At 31.1% G+C, this 21,121-nt stretch overlaps 3 protein-coding genes across 3 annotated transcripts; 2 read left to right on the top strand and 1 right to left on the bottom strand.

Moving 5' to 3' along the window:
- Window positions 1-2,027: 2,027 nt before the first annotated feature.
- LOC107759043 (uncharacterized) lies at window positions 2,028-2,653 on the bottom strand. The gene is made up of 2 exons (XM_016576909.1): window positions 2,447-2,653; window positions 2,028-2,300 (listed from the first exon to the last, which is right to left on the bottom strand). The coding sequence occupies exons 1-2, from the start codon at window positions 2,651-2,653 to the stop codon at window positions 2,028-2,030; spliced, it is 480 nt and encodes a 159-aa protein (XP_016432395.1).
- A 2,932-nt stretch (window positions 2,654-5,585) lies between these two features.
- Window positions 5,586-10,070, top strand: LOC107759047 (cold-responsive protein kinase 1-like). The gene is made up of 6 exons (XM_016576916.2): window positions 5,586-6,056; window positions 7,279-7,397; window positions 7,550-7,760; window positions 8,085-8,322; window positions 8,443-8,593; window positions 9,429-10,070. The coding sequence occupies exons 1-6, from the start codon at window positions 5,993-5,995 to the stop codon at window positions 9,783-9,785; spliced, it is 1,140 nt and encodes a 379-aa protein (XP_016432402.1). The 5' UTR covers window positions 5,586-5,992; the 3' UTR covers window positions 9,786-10,070.
- A 9,059-nt stretch (window positions 10,071-19,129) lies between these two features.
- LOC107759048 (uncharacterized) lies at window positions 19,130-20,658 on the top strand. Its single transcript, XM_016576917.2, has one exon. The coding sequence runs from the start codon at window positions 19,336-19,338 to the stop codon at window positions 20,629-20,631; it is 1,296 nt and encodes a 431-aa protein (XP_016432403.2). The 5' UTR covers window positions 19,130-19,335; the 3' UTR covers window positions 20,632-20,658.
- Window positions 20,659-21,121: the final 463 nt, after the last annotated feature.

The following is a 21,121-nucleotide window of genomic DNA, read 5'->3' on the forward strand; positions in this document are numbered from 1 at the left end:
CTTTAAATAGGAAGAAGGCGCCTTATATTGTAAAAGATAACCAGATCAACCCGTAGTTTGATCTTGGAGTAGAGAAAGTTGATAAAATAAATTAGTTTTATACTTTGGCATATCCTGGGCAAATTCTGAACAACACAGTACACTCATACCCCGACATAATTTAATGATAAGCTGAAGTATTCTATTATTTTAGATATCTGTAGATTTTTGTTTAAAAATTATAGTTAAATTGTCTGATGCAGTGAGAAATTATGTAATTTATTTTTTTGCAGCACATTGATGTTATTTTATACTATTTGAGGAAGAGGAAAAATATGGTCCTGAAAATAGAACACGGTTTACAACCACTGACTGTATGTTCAAGACTAGAATATAACAAATTTGTGAGAGGTACATTAATGCCTCTGCCGATAGGAAGCTTGCCGTTGTCAAACCCCAAAACATCGTATCAAAATACATATTTGGGTACCGATTACTTTACACGGGACAAAGTTAATTTTGTGATTATGCCCATAAATATTGTTGAGAAATTTCATTGGTTATTGGCTGTGTTTGACATTACCGAAAGGGTTCTATATGTTTATGATTCTATGGTCTCTTCACGTAATCACAAACTTATTGAATCTGTTGTCGACAAATTTGCTATTATGATCCCCCTATACTTGTCATTCACTGGCTTCTATGGCAAGCGTTTATACATCAATTACAAGAACACAAAAGCATACATTGAAAAAGGTGTTACTGACCCTCTTGACATTCAGTAGTTGATCGGTGAGATACCCAACAAAAAGAGGGATCACTGTATGTGCTGATTTTCCTTCAACTTAACCAATTGAATTTTACATTAAATGCTAAAACTTTTTCCCTAATATTTATTGCAGTGATTTCGGTGTATACGTGGCGGCATTTGCAGAATATGTCAGTATTGGACAACTCTCAATTTCAAAGCAAGACTTTTCTGATATTGATCAACAACGTAAACGCTATGGAGAGCTCCTTTAGGATTATGCTAGGGAAAAGCAAGAGCTTGGTGCAATTAGTGAAAGTGAGGTAACTGGGAGATTAGCAAGAAGAAAAGGTGCACTAGCTGTCAAAGAGAGAACAAGAGTCCAGACCAAAAAGAATTAGTTGCCCTTTTCAGTAGCTAAATTATAGTGAAAGTGTTTAGTTGTGGCTGGATTGTATTAAAGTTGTAGGAAAATTATTTAGTAAGAACAATTCAGCTATAGTTTATTTGTAGCACATTTGTGCTAAAGTTGTTTTAGCTTTTGTTTTGCTATTTTGTCCACAATTCTACTACTTACAAATGAAAACATCTGTAGCATGTTTTTTTGTTGAAAGTTATTAGTACTTGATTTCCATATTGGTAGTCTATAATATATATTTTCTGTTGTCTTCTTTTACCATATTAGTTTATACTTAACATATTATGTGAACATATGTTATTCTAAATGTAAGGTATCAAACATTTAGCTTTAAAATTAAATAAAATTTCAAGCAACGATACATTGATACTCTCAGATAACAATTTCTTTGCAGTATAACTACAATTATGTCTACAACTACTATACAAAAATACATAATCTATTCAAATTTAGCAGTATTGTTAGAAAAAGCTTAAAATTAAAAAATAAATCCAGTTATTAAATAAAGCAACTCCAAACCAATGACATTAAGAGTTAAAATCTGTTTACCAAACATTCATTATAGGAGACAAACTTTATTCAAATTAGCAACATAATTATACCACAACTATAATTGTCTAGAAGAGAACAAATACAACTGAATATGTCGTAAAGGACGGATTATCATCAACAATATTCAGTAAAAAAAAATAATTCTTTATACTACATCAATTCTTATTTCCTTTTGGGAGCATTCCTACAAGATCTTTTGTTATTCCCTTCTTGTCCGCAGTTGCCACATGAAACCTTGTACTTCTTTGCATTTATTTCGTCATATAGTTTGTATCTTTATTTTTGAGGTCTCCCTAGCCGCCTTTTCCCAGTAGGTGGTAGTACAACTTCTTATGCTATATATTGTGGCATATCCCATTTGCTTTCATCAGGTAGAGGGTCTAATGGTGTTTCATAAGTATACAGAAGGATCTCCATCGTGTAATAAGAAGGACAATGGTTTTCATAAGACTCGTTCCTGTGCCTCAAAGCCGCCAAAACATGTGGATAAGGAAGTTCATCAAGCTGGAATTGTACAAAACTATATCTCTTATTTTGAAGGCAAACAATGAAGAGCTTCACACCATCTATCACAGTATGGATGTAATCTGTTGAACCCCTCACCTACAATTTTATTACAAACATACAACAAGTTGTCAACACTTTATAAAAGACAAAATAACTACAATTGTACAACAACATATCTACAATTATCAGTATATATTTAATTTGAAGAAATCAATGATCTAATGTTATGGACCATAACTTACTCTCATCTTCTGCGATAATGTCCTGTTGTCCTCCAACTCTTTGTTGTATTTTTTTCCAAGGTATGTGAACGTACCATTTGCATTCAATAACTTTTTATTAGTCCAACGTTCAAGAAGAGTCCTCATGTACTCTAATAGTTGAACTAAGGGAAGCTCTCTCGCATCTTTGGTTACCGCATTCAAGGACTCTGCAATATTTGATGTCATTTTCCATGTTCTCTTCACCGTAGCATGTACTCGAGACCATATGTGATAACAAATATCGTATATATGCTTTAACATGTGTGTAGATCTCTTCAATTTTTGACATTCTTTCATTAAATTCATCAAGTGTGTATGATTGTGTCGTGGCAAAGTATAATTCGCTTAACTTTAGATGACCTTTCTTGAACTTTGACCTTACATTTTTTTAAATATGCCACATGCAAGCATAATGTGGAATACCGATTAAACCGTAGATGTTGCCTTCAATATAATCTCATTCCGGTCCGAAACAACACGTATATTTGGTTTTTCACCAAATGCATGTTTGAATTGCTCAAAAAATCACCTCCATAATGCGTCATTTTCTGAATCAACAACGGTGTATGCTAGTGGTAATATGCTACCTATCACATAGGTAGCAAAAATTAATTCAATTCTAGTAATAAGACTTGAAAATATCAAAAATACATTTTCAGAAACAACTTTAATACAATATTTTTATAATTAATCTACAATACCTGTTGCATCAATTATGCTAGTTGTTAGCATGATTCCCCTATATGCCAACTTCAAGAAGGTTCCATCGACTACTACAACTGACCTACAATGCTCCCAACCCTTGATGGACATACTAAGAGCAACAAATGCATACGAGAAATAATCATCTTCATTCTTCTGTAATTTCACTACCGACCCCGAATAAATCTTCTCCAAAATATACAAATAACTCGGCAACCGACTGTAGGAATCAGCATGATGAACTCTAAAAAATTCCAAAGCCTTTTCCTTTGCACTCCAAGCTTGCATGTATGTTAGTCTACACCATGTTCCGATAACATGTCAGTTTGTATGTCTTTTGGTGTGTATATTGTCTTAGGATCCGCATATTTTGGCATGACCATGCTTCCAACTACCATGACAGTAGCTACACAATAAAAATAATGATTAAAATGTTATGCAAATTGTAGTTACCAAGAAATCAGGCTTTTTATGCACAACAAATTGTTCTAAATAATTTATATACATAAAAACTACAACTTATATACAATATGATTTCGACAAATAAAATGTTCTTACCTTCTTGCACTACACCGTTTCACCCTAAATTGAAACTTATTTATGACATCATAGTGCTTCATTGCACTAACAATTATTTGCTTGTCTTGATAAACTTGACCTACTTCAATTACTTTTGGCATATATTCTGTTAAGGTTATGATTTCATATTCCACAATTGCTGGGGATGTTGGCATATCAATCAACTTCACTGTCCCTGATACTTCTCCAAATGTGTTATAATTTCTTGACAATTGTACCACGTTAGTATTACGATAGTCAGAAGTACCTATACTCATTTAAAAGTATAGTAATTCAGACCTCTGTATATTCAAGTGTTCAGTATTTGACAGAAATTAAATTTGTATTATACGTGTAGATACTTTGTTCTGTGATTATAATTTACTTTTTTCAAACCCTATTTACTGTGTAACAGTTACACTTCAATTATTTTTAGAGACATAACAGTTGAACTACATTTATTATGTAGTATATTTGTAGATAATTTGTAGTAAAATTGTAGAAAACTTGAAATTGAAAAACATCATGACTAAAAAAAATAGAGCAAACCTGCAATTGTGCTCGCATTCGACATACTATATTCCAAATCGAAATCCCTTACTGTTATACACTATATTTTTATATTCCTTTTTCGTCTCCATATACACTCGAACTCTCATACCGTTCCGAATTTCCATTGGAGGACAACGTTCGTTGACTGTGTATTTAATCTCGGTGATTTTTACAGAAGTGTCGATCATTAGGTGCTCTGCAATTGCGGCATTCAATTAACTATAATTTGAATATTCATTGACTATAATTCCGTCAACATCAAAATCTACGTATCTCCCAAAACTTTTCCGCCGACCATTGAGCTGAGGCATTATTGCCAATTTTGATATTATATCGCCAAATTTAATTCAATTGTAGAGAAAATAATTATGCAATCCTATGAAAACTTTAGAATGTAGCTATATGTTCAAAGCTGATGGTCAATACTTCACGTTAATCTACAATTGTTTTCTTCAAAAAAAAATTATTTTTGAATTTGTTGCCTTGTTTATGGAAAACCAAAGGAAATCTGCGTAAAAGAAGGATTCTGAAGAATTTATGGGGCGATGATTGCGTCTAAATTTTTTAACTGAAAATATTGCGTCTAAAAAAGGAAGTTTACCAAAGAAAGGAGTCTATTTTAAACGAATGTATATTTTTTGTAGCTAAAACGTGTTTAGGTCGGGTTAACTCCAAAATTGAGACAATTTTGGTATTAATGTTTCATATAGTGTATAGGAAAGAAAAAATCCCTAACCTTAATTTGCTCATTGAAAATATAACACACTAACTATTCCTAGGCTCTTTACTTCAAAGGGAACTTTGAAAAGAAGAAATTAATTTATTCTCGATATCTAAAAAAATTAAATATTGTGGACCACAAAAAATACCAAAAAATCACTTAAAGTCGACCGAATATAGTATTTACTATTTAGTATTCGAAATTTATTGATTTAACTAATTCAGATTCAAATAATGTATGTATATTAATAAAAAAAGGCAAAAGATTCTTTATTCCAATTTGCAAGAATAAGAACTCGAAATTAGTATTAATTAAGGATAAAATTCAATAACCCCTATTAATTGCAAAGTATGTTTTCAACTTTTGGACTCAACTTTGACATACTAGTTCGTTTGTTTGATAAGAAGAGTTACTTTTTTTTTTTTTTTTTTTTTGGGCAAAGAAGTTGATTTTTCGGACTCAAGCTTCAACTCCTTCTAGTTTTCAACTTTTTTGTCAAACTTGCTAACAAAACAAGCACAGTTGAAAATAAAATATTTTTTTCCAACAAAATATGTCTATCACAGGCATTCACAGATGACAGACAGAAAGTGAACATCAACTGCTACTTCTCTCTTCCTTCCTTTTCCCACCTTTGTTGGCAATTAACCAACCAACCACACGCACTCTCTGCCTCTCTACATAGTTCCCCCTCTTAGGAGTTAAGAGCTAGAAATATCATTACACACTTCCTTATACTCCCTACATATATACGATATACGATATACGATATACAACATACGCCGTTTGTTATCTCTCAAATTATAGTAAACTCGTATAACTTATATGTCGTGCTTGACCCCAGTTAAAATAACCCACTAGTTAATTCTTGTGTTTCTCCCTGTCTTCTTCTTCTTCTTCCTCTTCTTCTTTTAGTTTGGGTATTCGCGCAGATAGGTGTTATCTGGATTGAAGAGGCAGTTTAGTGTTGAAAAGTTTGAAACTTTTCAGCAATGGGTTTTTGTTGTTTTCGTTCTATTCTGCAGTGTAAGGACAACAGAGAAACTCAAGTACAAGGTAACATCAATTCCCTCTGTATTGTTTCCAAGATTTTCTTTTATGACAAGCGACAGACTTAATGAGCATGATGACTTTTTATATAGTTTCTAATTAAATAGTATATTTCAAGAAACTTAAAGAATTTATGTCCAAATTCACGTTTAAAATTAATCAATTTGACCTTCAAACTCCGAAAAGGTTCAAACAAATTAAAACAGAGAGAGTATTAATCCTTATTCCTTAACATGAATCGTTTGGTATCTTTCGGAATTTAGCAATTGTTGTAGCTCCTGCCTCATTTTTTTAATGCGTGGTTAATACGGAGTATTTTTGTTTCATGTAAAACTTATTCTAAGTGAACTGTGAGATGAAGCTGGAAAACCCTTGATGCCTGTCAATTCGTTGATGAGAATGAAAATTGATGTTATTTGAACCTCTGGATTTGTAACAGAGCTTGAAAGTTGAAACTTAACTTCTATGTATACCATTAGAAAACATATCTCCTTCTTTTTAGGTTATTTAAAAGTCAATTTCAGTAACTTTTTTTTAATAGCAAACATGGACTGATAACCTGCAAAGCATGGTAAATGATCTGTTACGACACGTAAAGCTACATTGGTAAAGTAAAAATCGTTTTACATTGTTAGTGCACAACAACAAAAAACCCAGTGAAATAGCACGAGTGAGGTCTGAGGAGTGTAGTGTCTACGCAGACCTTACCCCTACCTTGTGGAGGTGGAGAGGTTGTTTCCAATAGACCCTCGGTCAGGAAAAGCCATTATAGATTGTCAGTGTGTATTATTTAAATCCAATATAGATTGAGGCACATGTAGGATACCAGCAAAGAAACTAGATATGGTGATCTTCTTTTTGTCCCTAATATCATGATGATATGAGCTTAATTCAATCCAATAAGTTTAATATTTCAGAACTGATGCCAACTTTAAGGCCATTCTCATGTCTATGCTACAAGTAGCTTATTTATTCTAACTTGGATGACTATCTAACTGAATATTTACATGTTTGATTACTTCCTCTAGAATAGAGAGGACTAGAAGTAATGCCTCGTAAATACCTGTTTGTGCAACCAAAAATTTTGTATGGTATGAACTGTAAGGGAGTTAACTTGTTTGAGTACTTGCTCAAGATTCTTCAGACGTGTTCTCTTATTCTTTTGCTTATTTTTGTTTCCAATTTAATCTTCCAAGAGTTAACATACTTTCCTTCTTTTACGATGAAGGATTAGAGCTTGCAACCAACAATGTGAGGCTGTTTAGTTATAACTCATTGAGATCCGCAACGGAGCATTTCCATCCATCGAACAAAATAGGAGGAGGTGGTTTTGGAGTTGTCTATAAGGTGAGACTTGTATCAATCTTTTAGTGCTTACAGTTTTCTACACAAATAATGCCTTTATAATGTAAAGACAGAGAGAAGATGAGTAACTAAACTTTTCTTCCTTTAGCCAACTTTAGTTGGCGTACTTAAGCAACTTGATTGTTTGATTGCAGGGGGTTTTGAGGGATGGAAGGCCTGTAGCTATCAAATGTCTTTCTGCTGAATCAAAACAAGGGACGAGTGAATTGTTGACAGAGATTACTATGATCTCAAATACCCGACATCCAAATCTTGTTCAGTTGATTGGTTGTTGCATAGAGGGTGGCAATAGAATACTGGTGTATGAATACTTGGAGAATAACAGCCTTGCCAGTGCTTTACTTGGTACTTTTCACAAAGTTAAATATTCATTTGAACCAAAAGAACATATATAGACAGTAGCGAACGAGTCTGCAGTAGTCTGCTTTAGCTAATGTGCATGAGTAATCCGATAAAATAAGGCCCATGTTTATGGTTCTTTTCCTTCTTTAGCAATGGGAAAGGTTGAATGGGAGGAGAATTTAAAAGAATATTACACGTATCTTATAGAATGTGCTTTTAGGTTTTGATAATTCTGTTAACCAACGTCTCTGAGATCATCTGCTTTTAGTATTGAAAGGAGTGTCATCTAAGTGCATTTCTAAGCACCATGTATGATTGTCATTGCAGGTTCGAAAGGTAAACGCGTTCCCCTAGATTGGCCCAAGAGAGCTGCTATATGTTTGGGTACAGCATCTGGTCTAGCATTTCTTCACGAGGATGCGGAACCACCAATTGTTCACCGAGATATTAAGGCTAGTAATGTCCTTATTGATGAAAATCTACATCCTAAAATTGGAGATTTTGGCCTCGCGAAGCTTTTTCCTGATAATATCACTCATGTTAGTACTCGAGTGGCTGGAACAATGTGAGTGTACATTGAATTTTTTAATAGAGCACAAGCAATTCTGCACTGTATCTATTTGTTTTTCTGCATGACGTCGTCCTTTCTTGTGTTCTTACTGCCAATGATCTCCTTTTTTTGCAGAGGATATCTTGCTCCCGAGTATGCCTTGTTAGGACAGCTCACGAAAAAGGCTGATGTCTACAGTTTCGGGGTTCTTGTACTTGAAATTATAAGTGGCAGAAGCAGCAGTAACGCAGCATTTGGAGAAGATCTCTTGGTACTGGTCGAATGGGTAGGTTTCATCAAGAGCAATAAATATTTCGATGCAAGTCACAAAAATTGCTAGTTGGCATCAAATGACTTTCTTCTACTTTCCTAAGTTTAAGTAGACATAGTTCATAGCTTTATTTTACTATATGTTGGATCAACTCCTAAAGGGGAGCCTTGCGTAACCGGTAAAGTTACTGCCATATGGCCAGGATGTTACGGGTTCGAGCCGTGGAAACAGCTTCTTGTAGAGATGCAGGGTAAGGCTGCGTACAATAGACCCTTGTGGTCCGGCCCTTCCCTGGACCCCACGCATAGCAGGAGCTTAGTGCACTGGGCTGCCCTTTATGTTGGGTCAAATCCAGGCCATCAGAAAATTGTGAGTTCAAGTTCATGGTTCTGTGTTTTAACTAATCGTTCACTTGATGTGCTCACTGCAATTCCAAGAATCTGTTGATATCATGTTTAGAAAAGCAAATTGCTTTCCTAATGCATCTTACTAAAAAATAAAGAAGAAAGTTGAAGATGCACAGAGTTTCCTTTCTTGTGTGATGTTTGTCCGAAGGTCGTGCATTTGCTGGACCATTTACAAGTTCTTTGGATCTTAAAGGACACAATATCAATCAATTAATCATCAATCACAAACTAGCTGGGGTCGGCTATACAAATTTATGTATTCATTTAGCCCGTCATCAACCTACATTAACTCAAACCCTTTACAGAGTTTGAATCTTAAAGGGATGTGAAAAGTATTAATTCCTCACGTAGTATTGAATACACAGCATCTGGCCTGCCACTACAATTATACAAAGAGATCATCTCCTCTATACTGATTTCTTGACGGTTTTAAACTTCTGCAGGCATGGAAACTTAGAGAAGAAGGGAAGCTTCTAGATCTTGTTGATCCGGAGCTGACAGAGTATCCCGAGGCTGAAGTTCTACGCTTCATTAAAGTTGCTCTTTTTTGTATCCAAGCTGCTTATAACCATAGACCTAACATGAAACAAGTAATGGAAATGCTGTCTAAAGATGTCAAGCTAAACGAGAAGTTGTTAACTGAGCCAGGAGTCTATAGACCACATAGCTCTAAACAATCGAGTTATGGTAGTTTCCTGACTTCATCCTCCAATGGAAAGGAAGGCGTAAAATCCATCAATCAATTTTCAACAACAGAGTTCCATAGCTATCAGAGTGTAACCGAGATGATACCAAGATAAGTGCTGCGACGTGTTATTCCATTGTAATATTTAAAGGTGCACATATTCTTTGTTATTTGTAAATTTCCCCTCTCTGCTAACCTTGGAAATACTAAGTGAGCGACATGGGCAGTCCCATTTTAACTCATGGCAAGAATGTATTGGCCCCTCCTTAGATCTTAGAGTAGCCATTATGTTAACCTTCTCATGTAAGAGAGAGTTAGGAGTAGCTGGGAAGGAAGGTTATTTAATACTCAGTTCGAAATTTTACTATTGGTATCCTAGTTACATATTAGTTTGCTGGTTTTGAGAGTTCCAACTAGATACCTGCAATATGTTTGGTAATTAAGAATAATTATCTTCTATGTTCGATATCATGAGTGTGACATAAATCTATTTTCAAACCCCATTTGTTCAATCTATCAGCTGTCAGTAGCTTACCTTATAGTTGTAACCACATTGCAAATTTAGCTTTTGGCCTAGCATAATTCTTGAACATCATACCCAAGTTTTACCTAAGTTTACTTAATATTCCTGAAGCATTAGAAAATTTAATGAAACACTAGTGTAATGCAGTTGCTGAAGATAAATCACCTCTGGCAAAGAGTAATAAATCTCCTGCAAAGCTCAAATGAGTAATTCCCATTCTTGCACATCTAGGATGATACTTAAATTCTTTTGCTACTCTTAAGCTCATTTAAGAATTGATATTGCCTATTGCAACTCATTCTTTACTTTTCCCTTCAACCTTCTTTCCATTATAACCCACTCTCTATTTACGCTTTAGTGCATTTCGCCTTTGATAACACTAGATATTAGAGAAGAACCTATTAGACTCATGTTCATGTTCTCCAACCAAAAATCCAATGATCTAATCTTATTCTTTTTTGGTTTTCATTTCTATTTGCAATTGGGTTCTATTTTTATTCTTATTTTATAACCCTCTTATTGATACATTGGAGCTTTTTGGATCTTTGTGATCTCGTGGCTTTTACCTTCGATTTGAAAGGTTTTCCACGTTAAAATTTAATGTTCTTTACTTTTGAGTTTGCCTCTTTCTCGTAATAACAGAACCTTGTTCCAATATAAGCGATAGGCGATAGCGATGGTGGGTAGGGGTGGGCATAAGATCGACCGGACCGGAAAAATCGTTCGAACCGACAACTTTGGTTTTTTCGGTTTATGTTTTTAAAAAGTTCGGTATTCGATTCGGTGTTCGATTTTAGTGCCTCGATTTTTCGGTTTAACCAAAAAATCGAAGTTTCTAAGTATGGGTCCTATAGCCTCTAGGCTCCTCTTCAGTTAACATGTTTAATATAGGCCCAATCACTTATTCACTTATTATAAATGCCGAAGCCCAATCCCCAAAGTCCCACTTTCAAAAATTAGCCCTTTAGAATTTAGAGGGGAAAATGCCCAAAAATGACCTTGTGGTATTCGAAATGGATCAATTATAACCTCCGTTTAAATTGGAATCCAAAAATGACCCTGCCGTTATAAATGGGTCTAATAATGCCCTTGTGTTATTCAAAATGGATCAATAATGCCCTAGAAATTATTTTTTTTTAAAAAATACTTTTAAAAACTGAAAAATATATATTCTGTAAAAACTAGAAAAAGAAAGGAATTTGCAAAATATATATTTTGAAGTCTTTTCAGTTTTTTTAAAGTATTTGTTTTGTAAAAACTGAAAAAAAAAAAAATTAAAAAACTGGAAAAAAAAACTCTCCTAAAGCAGTGGACTACATATGCATTAGTTTTTAAAAAATAAAAATATTTTGCAAAATCTTTTTTTTTCAATTTGACGGTTCAATATTTTTTCGGTTTATTTTTATAAAATAAAAAATCTACCATAATTATCGGTACAGTTATAGATTTATATAAAAACATACGGTTTTATTAAAAAAAAACCTAAAAATCGGTTCGGCACGGTACGATTATGTCGGTTTAGTCGGTTTTTAAATATTCATATGTCGGTTTTGTTTAAAATAAATTTCCAGTTTTTAAAATTTTTTTTTCAATAAATTTCCAGTTTTTTTTTTTTTTTTTTTTCAGTTTTTACAAAATAAATACTTTAAAAAAACTGAAAAGACTTAAAAATATATATTTTGCAAATTCCTTTCTTTTTCTAGTCTTTACAGAATATATTTTTTTTCAGTTTTTAAAAGTATTTTTTAAATAAAAAAAAATCCAGGGCATTATTGATCCATTTTGAATAACACAAGGGCATTATTAGACCCATTTTATAACGGCATGATCATTTTTGAATTAAATTTAAACGGGGGTTATAATTGATCCATTTCGAATACCACAAGGTCATTTTTGGGCCTTTTTCCAATTTAGAGTAATTTTTTTGTTTACTGTATACATGCTAGGTTTGTCGTTTTCTTTGGTTAAGTATTAAAGCAAATCCTTTTTTTCTTCGGAACTTAGATTTATGAAGTAACTACCTGGAGCTAAATTGAAGTAACACCTGTTTAGTAACAAAGCAAAATGCTCTCATAATCATAATGGCAAATCGAGAAATTTCCTTCCTTTTATTCACCCATTCTCATCCCTTTTGAAATTTGAACTATTTTAACTTAATTACTTTCCTTTGATATTTGTGGTCATATATTAGAAAATTTTGTAAATAAACAATATGAAAAAGTAGTATCCAGTTCATGAATAAAGAAGTGGGAGAGTTTAATTCTCTTAGATTTAATTTTTTCCCTGCAGAAATTAAAATGATAAGGTAAATACAATGAGAATATAGTCTTAGTATTAAAGTGCACATTTATTATTTCTTTACAAAATTTCATGCTATAAATATTACAGTAAATTACCTAAATAAACATATTACAGTAGGCCAGTTTGCCAAGCACATGCTCTGAGCGTCAAAAACTTTATAAGATTTTGTCTGATGTTCATTTTTTGTTTGAGAAAGAACCTCAATTTGACAAGCTTAAAACCGAAAAATCGAACCGAAAATAATCGCACCAAAAAATAATCGAACCGTACCGGAAATACTTTGGTTCGATTTTGGTTATTAAAATCACAAACCAAAAATCGAAAAAACCGAACCGACCGACGCCCGCCCAGAAAGTCAGAAATGCATAATACCAAAGCTAATGTAGGAAATGATGGTAATGATATGACGCGCTATGAGTGCTTAGGATGGTGCCCTATATTTACACAATAATGTGATATAAATTGTCAGAGAAGAATATCTTCTTTACTTATAAAGGGTAATACAATCATACAACGATATTAATATATTTGCTCATACACACACGATAAAAATATAAATTCTTTTGTTTCGTTGCTGCACCATTATCATTCCAATTTTTACAAGTGTCAGTTTTTTTTCATTGATTCTAGTGAATCCTTTGCTAAATTAGTTTGCGGAAAAGAATTAATTATATTAAACATACACGAAAACCTTGCATTAATAATATGGAAATAATGTAAGATAGATTAATGGAAAGTATTAGAAGGTACATTAATTGAAGGGCATGGCAAATTAAAGGCTCAATTAATGCACGTCTTTTCCTTAATTACATTTTTGTAAAGAGATGAATTGCACAAGTGGGCGACTCCTGGAGCACTTAGCTTAATAAGAACAAACTAATTATTTATGGCAAATAGTTAATAAGATACTCAGTAATGATAGACTTTCTTTGTGCTGGTTCCCAACTAACTAGAAGAATAAGGCGCTATTTGGATCTTTTAGTTAACAAGAAATAAATAATGATACACATATTCTATTGATTTTTTTTCTTCGATTTATTCATACGGTATATGAATATTGTAAGTCCAATTAATTTGAATTTTCGTTGAGTAGGTCTAAAGAGAAAAAATGTTCTCGAAGTTCGAACTTAAGATCCCTAATTAATTATTGAGGAATTCCAATGTTTCCACTTTATCCTTCAATACTAGGTACATATATCAATTGATTTATGATAGTGTAATAAACTTGAGGGTATTTATTGAAAGATCAAAACTGGTCTAGGAGCCGAAATAGCTCAACTGACTTAGATGTAAAGGGCGACTGAAAGAAGGCTCGACCCACAGAGAAAGCAATGAATAGAGAGAGATTGTAAATGAAAAGAGTATGAAAAAAGTCATCTCATGACTGAAACTGGCCGAAGATAAAAAATCTTTTATTGATTAGTCCATTAATTGACCTAGGTAAATCCATGAACTCCATAATTATTGAAAATAATTATTGTTTGCAAAATTCCAGGGTGTTCGAAAATGGCAGAAATAAATTCAAGTTGATTTAATTGGACAACCTCCTATACGGCTAGAGCTTTCCTATTGGAAATGCTTAACTATCATAGATTTTTCTTTTGCGCTTCTTACGCTTTTATTCCGCGTCAGAAATTATTTATATCCGACAGCCAAAAAATATATAAAATTTATATAAATATTATATATAATGTATACAATATATATATATATATAAAAATTATTATTATTATTATTTTTATAACGGCCATACAATATCATTTTTCCTTTCTTTTCCCCTTTTCAGCTTAGGCCCAGAATTTGTTCCTATTTGTTTGTTATTAATATTTAATTCAACAATATTTGTCATTTTCTGCTTTTGAAAGGTCAAACGAAGTGAACTTTGAATTAGTAGCTTAGATGTATATATACTCTCGCTATTTTGATACAACAAAAACTATAACTTATAGTCCATTATCTGATTTTATAAAAATGTAAATTTATCTAGTCGAATTTTGATTCTGATAATTAGTCATGTATGGGAATACCAAGATAAGCTTTTCTCTACACAAAGAAATAGGAGTACCCATCTTTCGTTCAAGTATGGATCATTAACGGTGATGTTTTATTTTTCCGCAATCACTTGGAATTTTGGTTAGCAAAAGAGAGAAAATTAAAAAAAAAATTAAACGTTTTTCTTTTCTTGAGAAAATGAAATGATTGCTTTTAATGATGTTTAGGACAAGTGACTATAAATATTAACCTAGAAAACTATAGAAGATAAGCTGCTTCACAATGATTAAATTTGTAATTTGACATTTGACATTTGCTATGCCAGACTTGTGGCTTAGCTGTATGATATCATTATCTTTTTTTCTGAAAAAAGAAGAATTATATTTAGATAAAAGAAAAGCACATTCTAGTCTTATTAATTTTATAATCAACCCAATTAGAAAATTTCTGAAGACAAAATCTCTTCTTATCCTTCCAAATCATTCAGTTGTCAACAATTATTTTATACACAAGTAGCCTCTAATTCTTGACTTGCAATGGATGGACTAAATTAAATTCTTGCCTCTTCTAACTATGGAAGGGAAAAATAATAGTGTCTGTTGTAATAACTAAACTCCATATATTATTCTCCTAAATTGGACAACAAAATGAGAACTTAGGCAAAAATAATTTTTCTTTTCGCACTTTAAATCAATACCGTAGTAGGAATAACTATTCCAATTTCTTGATAATACGTTTAGTGGTTTGCTAAAATTTACGGACGAGTCTAAGTTTGATACACAGATGGTGTAAAGAATATATACAAAATTAGATCACTTTTAAGTTAATTAAGGTAAATCTCTATGACATTAATTGTTAATCTAATAAAAATAATAATTAACATGCTATTACGAGTTAAAATTTAATAATGGTATAAAAAATCTTTACACAATCAGTTTATATAACTTAAATTCTTTCGTAATAATTTTTTAAAATATATATAAAAGCGGCAATTTTTTAAAACAATTTATATAATCAAAAGGTCAATTAAACCTTATTTATATATTTAAACACTAGTTTTAGGATATGCGCGTTGCGCGTGTACCTTATCTCAACGAATACAAATTTTTAGAAAATTGTATAGTTATTATATTAAAATTTGTGTTTGAGTTATAAAATAAAAATTAACAAAAGATTAAGTTTCTAAAAAATATTGATCCTAATTAGCTAACTTCAACGAAGAAAGAAACTCTCAAGACCAAAATACAATTGTTCTATTTATATGATCAATAAGAAATATCATATCAATTGTTTTTAACATATTAGAAAATACTAAATTATTATTGCAAAAGGTATTATTTAACTGCTACATTTTGATTAATCTACTATTTCTTCATTTTGGAATGAGTTTTCTTTCGTTGTCCAAGCACTTAACTATCATCCGATATTTTCTTTTATGGAAGTAAAAGTCTAAGATTGTAATAGATTAATTACCGTTTATGGATTCTAAAAGGACCATGTTAATCTATGTGCCAAAAATATGGAGGCATTGTTAAAAAAATTCTCTAAACTTTGCACGAAATCAGTTACACCCCTAAATAAATTGTAGCCTTAAGTACAGCCAAAATTGACTATTTGATTGTTGTTACTCCTGGACGTTAACGTGGTAAAGAGCGTAGATACATACACTCTCCTTTAGGCGCGTGAAAGTGAATTTTTTTTAAAAAATAACTTTGATAAAATGTAATATTTCTCAATCGTTAATATAATTCTTTATTTATTACAATATAATTATGTATTTTTCTTGCTTCATGTTAATATACAAAATTACAAACGTATACTTTATCCAATTTTGTATTTTTAATTTCTTCTTTAGGTATAATATCTATTTGATCCAATTGTATATTTTATCTTTTCGAGTCAAATTTATAAAAACATTAGCTAGATAAAAATAGTTTTAGCTAAAATAATAAAGTGCCAATTGTGTATTATTTGTTATTGTTTAGATGCAAATAACTATCTATTTTAATTATGTATTTTTATTTTTGGGTCAAATTAATAAAAAAAATTGGCTAGAACTTTATTATTTTCTTGCTTAATTAAAAAGGTACAGCCAACATAGGAGTTGCAATTATTTTCAGAAATTCACAATATTTTTGAAATGCTACCTACTATGTTGTTTAAGTAAATAAATAACTATTATAGTATATTTTTTTTATTTCTTTCACAAGCCTACACGTTTTGTTTCCCATTAAAAACAAATTCTCAAAACTTGGATAACGACTTCTAAAGTCATCTAATTACTATTGTTTTAGAAGATATCGAAAAACTCAACTAATAATTCTTTTAAAAACATTAATTTAAATAAGGAAAGAATCTTATATATAATTCCTATTAAGTATTAGGAGTATTTACCTAACTCAAATAAGGAAAGATTTCATAGTCAAACTTTAAATTAATGTGAAAAGTCCAAATATTAGGAAAATAATATATTAATAACTATTTTGTTCAGTGTGAACTCCATGTTAAAGGGGTAAAAAGGGTGAATGACATTTCGCTAAGGGCCTTCGTGCTTTTAATATAAACTAGTTTTAGGATACGCGCGTTGCGCGTGTACCTTATCTTAATGAATATAAAATTATAAAGTTAAATAAATATTAAAATTTGTGTTTGAGTTATAAGATTAAATCTAATAAAATATTAAATTATTATCGCAAAAGATATTATTCAATCGCTATAATTTTTATTAACTCCTTTTTGTTTTGGAGTGAGCTTTCTTTTTCTATCCAGGTACATAACCATGTATATATTTTTTTTTATAGAAGTAGGAGGTTAAGATTGTAATGAAGTTACTTATTATTAATGGATTCTAAAAGGACTTTGCTACTTAGCAAAAACTATGGAGCGTATGTTAAAAAATAAATCCTAAACAATTTGTAGTCTTAGCTACCCTCTGAAGTTGGCTATTTGATAATTGATAAACTCTGGACGTCGATGTGTTAAAGAGCATGGATATATATATACTCTCTCTTTTAGGCGCGTAAAAGTGAAGAATAATTAAAAATTTAACTTTCACAAATAACATTTTTCAATCGTTAATTGTTATATAATCATATACAAGTGTTATTTGTCAGAATATAATTATATATTTTTCCTTGCTTCATCTTAATATACAACACATACTTAATTTTTCCTCAAGTATTTCTTCAAATCAAGGATCAAAAACAGTGTTGTGTTTTTCTTTTAAAAAATGCAATATCCCTTTTGTGTTTTTGATTATTAACTAATATAATTATGAATTTTGAGATATTTTTAGCACTAATGTCAGTAACATCTAGAGATTTAAAAGTCGTATATATTTACAAAGCAAAAGACACAAAGTTTTAGAACCTAAAATATCATTGAATAAAGAAGGAGCACATACTTATATTATCAATTTTAGTAACAAATAGTTCTTACTTATTCCTTGTGGACTTTATCGTTTTTTTTACTTGTTTATCATTATATTCAAACTCATTTCTCTCGTTTGAATTGACAATATAGTAATTTTATTTGAATTTATCATTAGATGTAGAAGAAAATATACCTTGATATTTTGATTACTCCTTAATTCAAAATAAAATTGTCAAAATCGGTGTAACTTTGTTCGTTCATATACATTATTTAGTTGATATTAGATCTTGATAAATAGGAATTTGAAATTAAAATTTCGAGTTTTCTTCTTTGAACATGAATTAAACTAAGGAGTTATAGTTATTTTATGCAATTTAAGTAAAAACAATAATTAATATGAATTAAAATATTATTCAATTTTGAATTCTAAATATTAACAATTCCTGTTATGACAAAACTTTCACTTAATTTTTGAATTTTCAATAAAATAATTAATGACAATGATATTTAATATATAAGATGACGTACGTGCTATCTATCATTATTAATTAAAGTGCTTATATTAAGTATAAAAATGTATAAGTCACCTTAAACACTTTGTCTACATATGAAAAATTAGAATTTTTGCTACTCACATGTCCAAAAAAGAAATGGACAAAGAATTAGAATTTGAAAACATGCACAAAGACAAAAACTTTGCAATTCATTACAATTCCTAACGTGTAAAAACTTGGAAACATGGAAGGGTTATATGTAAGGAAAATAGTTACATTAAATACAGAAAAATTATCTAAGTAAAATCTAACTCAATATCGGATTCCTAAATATTAGGAATTTTTACATAGTTCTAATAAGGAAAAAATCAACTAATTTAAAGTTCTAAATATTAGGAAAATAATTAAATTATAATTATAATTTTTTCCAATGTGAAATCTATTTTTGAAGGGTAAAAAAGGCTAACGATATTTCACTAAGGACATTCATACTTTTAATATAGTATAGATATAAATATATATATATATAGATAGATAGATATAGATTACTAGTATAGTATTAGTATTTATTGAACTTTCTTTACTAGCAATTATCGACCCAAATAAAAGAGGCGACTTCTATAATTAACTTGGCCTCATGATATTACCTTTTTTTAATTCTTCCTTATTATTCCTCTTGTATGTAAAAGATATCTTAATTTCTCAATAAAATAAACCAAAAAAAATATGTTTTTTCTACAAGTCAACATTCTTCTCATTTCCTTATACATCCCCTTCCAAACAGCAGCCATAAGTCTTCCCTAAGCTATTGTACTATTAACTTTACCAAAAATAACATTTGAAGTGTTCAAATTTGTACAACTATAAACTTCCTTGTACAAATTCAAACCTTCATTCTTCTCCTATCTTTAATTTCTTCTTTCTCCTTCTTAATATGTTACATCACCTTTTAATAGCACCATAGAAAATTTAGTACTATACCAATGGTGAAGATGTTTGACTACTACAGAATTAGTAGAACAAAAAAGTTTCATCTTTTCTCTATTCTTTCTTTTGCTTTGATTGTTTGTATTATCAGCTTTTCTGATAATCTCATATCTAATCTTTCAATATCCCATTCTGTTGTTTTTGTATCAAAAACCAATTCTCAGCAGCCACTCAAGTCAACTTTTGTACACAAACCTTTGTTTTACAAAAAGGAGGAAATTAATGAACCATCATATATTATCAAAGAAGAAGAACAAGAACAAGAACAAGAAGAAGAAGATCATGTGAATTTGGTTGCTCCTTATAATCTCACAGAAGAAGAAAGAATTTCTTGGTTCAGAAAAAAGTTGCCTGAATTTAGCATATTGAAGTCAACAAGATTGTCAAGTCAATTCAATAGCAGAGTAAACAACTTCCTAATTACAAGAAGTTGTTCAGTTCAATTTTTCATGACATGGATTTCTCCTGCTAGTTCTTTTGGGAGAAGGGAATTTTTTGCTTTAGAGACTCTATTCAAAGCCCATCCAAAAGGGTGTTTGATAATTTTGTCACAAACTTTGGATACATCTCGTGGTGTTAAAATCTTGAGACCCTTAATTCAGTTGGGGTATAAAGTTCTCGCTGTGACACCAGAGTTATCTTTTTTATTCAACGACACGCCAGTTGAATCTTGGTTTGATGACCTCAAGAACGGTAAAAAAGACCCCGGTGAAATTCCATTGGCTCAGAATTTATCCAATTTGATTAGGTTAGCGGTTTTGTACAAATATGGCGGTGTTTATCTGGACACAGATTTTATAATCTTGAAAGATGTTTCAAGATTGAGGAATTCAATTGGTGCACAAAGCATAGGTGCAAATGGGAAGTGGACAAGATTGAATAATGCAGTGTTGATTTTTGATAAAGAACATCCACTTCTTTATAAGTTTATGGAGGAATTTGCCTTTTCTTTTAATGGGAATAAGTGGGGACAAAATGGACCATATTTGGTTTCAAGAGTAGTAGAAAAGTTGATGATCTCCACAAATAGAGATGAGTTTAACTTTACTGTCTTACCACCAATTGCTTTTTATCCAGTTGATTGGATTAGAATAGCTGGATTTTTTATGAAGTTTAATTCTAGAAGTCAGTCAAGATGGATAGAAGCCAAATTGCTACAACTCAGTGGAAAAACTTATGGTGTGCACCTTTGGAATAGGCAGAGTAGTAGTATGAAAATTGAACAAGGAAGTATTATAGGGAGATTGATTTCTGATCATTGTTTGTTATGTAAAGATATTTACAGTTCTTAAAGCAATTCCACTTTGTGAATTTTTTAATTTCAGATTTTGTAAAAAAGGAGGTAACTGTATTTATACTCAAACACGTTCAAGTTCTTGATCATAAGCTCAAGCAATCAAGTACAGAAAGACTTCAATTCTTGTTTCTTTATTTATTTTTTATGCACTGTTCTGATGAACTTTTAATTTTAGTGTCAGATTGTTTTCCCGACTTGCATTTTGAGACTTCTTTTTAAATATAACTATTTTTAAATATAACTATAGTGCACTGAAACTATATATTATGTTAAGTGGCCGTCACCTTCTCGTCGGCGATTACTGTCGCCAAGAATGGCATAGTCGGGAGTTGGGCATTTTTCATCATACTTTATCTAATGTGATACATAAGTAACTTGAGTTTTGTTTTTCTTTCCGCTACACAAATTAGTTTTATGACGTTCATGCAATAAATTGGAAGTTGGATGATAGTGAAGTTATCCTATTTACGTACTCTCGTTGACAA

The sequence above is a fragment of the Nicotiana tabacum genome, chromosome 24, assembly GCF_000715075.1.
Source record: "Nicotiana tabacum cultivar K326 chromosome 24, ASM71507v2, whole genome shotgun sequence".
NCBI classification, from domain to species: Eukaryota; Viridiplantae; Streptophyta; class Magnoliopsida; order Solanales; family Solanaceae; genus Nicotiana; species Nicotiana tabacum.

Coding starts and splice junctions, on each gene's coding strand:
- LOC107759047 (XM_016576916.2), top strand. CDS start 5,993: ATGGGTTTTTGTTGTTTTCGTTCTATTCTGCAGTGTAAGGACAACAGA. Junction 7,398..7,549: donor GTTTTGGAGTTGTCTATAAG/GTGAGACTTGTA, acceptor GTTTGATTGCAG/GGGGTTTTGAGGGATGGAAG. Junction 8,594..9,428: donor TCTTGGTACTGGTCGAATGG/GTAGGTTTCATC, acceptor AAACTTCTGCAG/GCATGGAAACTTAGAGAAGA.
- LOC107759043 (XM_016576909.1), bottom strand. CDS start 2,653: ATGACATCAAATATTGCAGAGTCCTTGAATGCGGTAACCAAAGATGCG. Junction 2,301..2,446: donor CATTATCGCAGAAGATGAGA/GTAAGTTATGGT, acceptor ATAAAATTGTAG/GTGAGGGGTTCAACAGATTA.
- LOC107759048 (XM_016576917.2), top strand. CDS start 19,336: ATGGTGAAGATGTTTGACTACTACAGAATTAGTAGAACAAAAAAGTTT.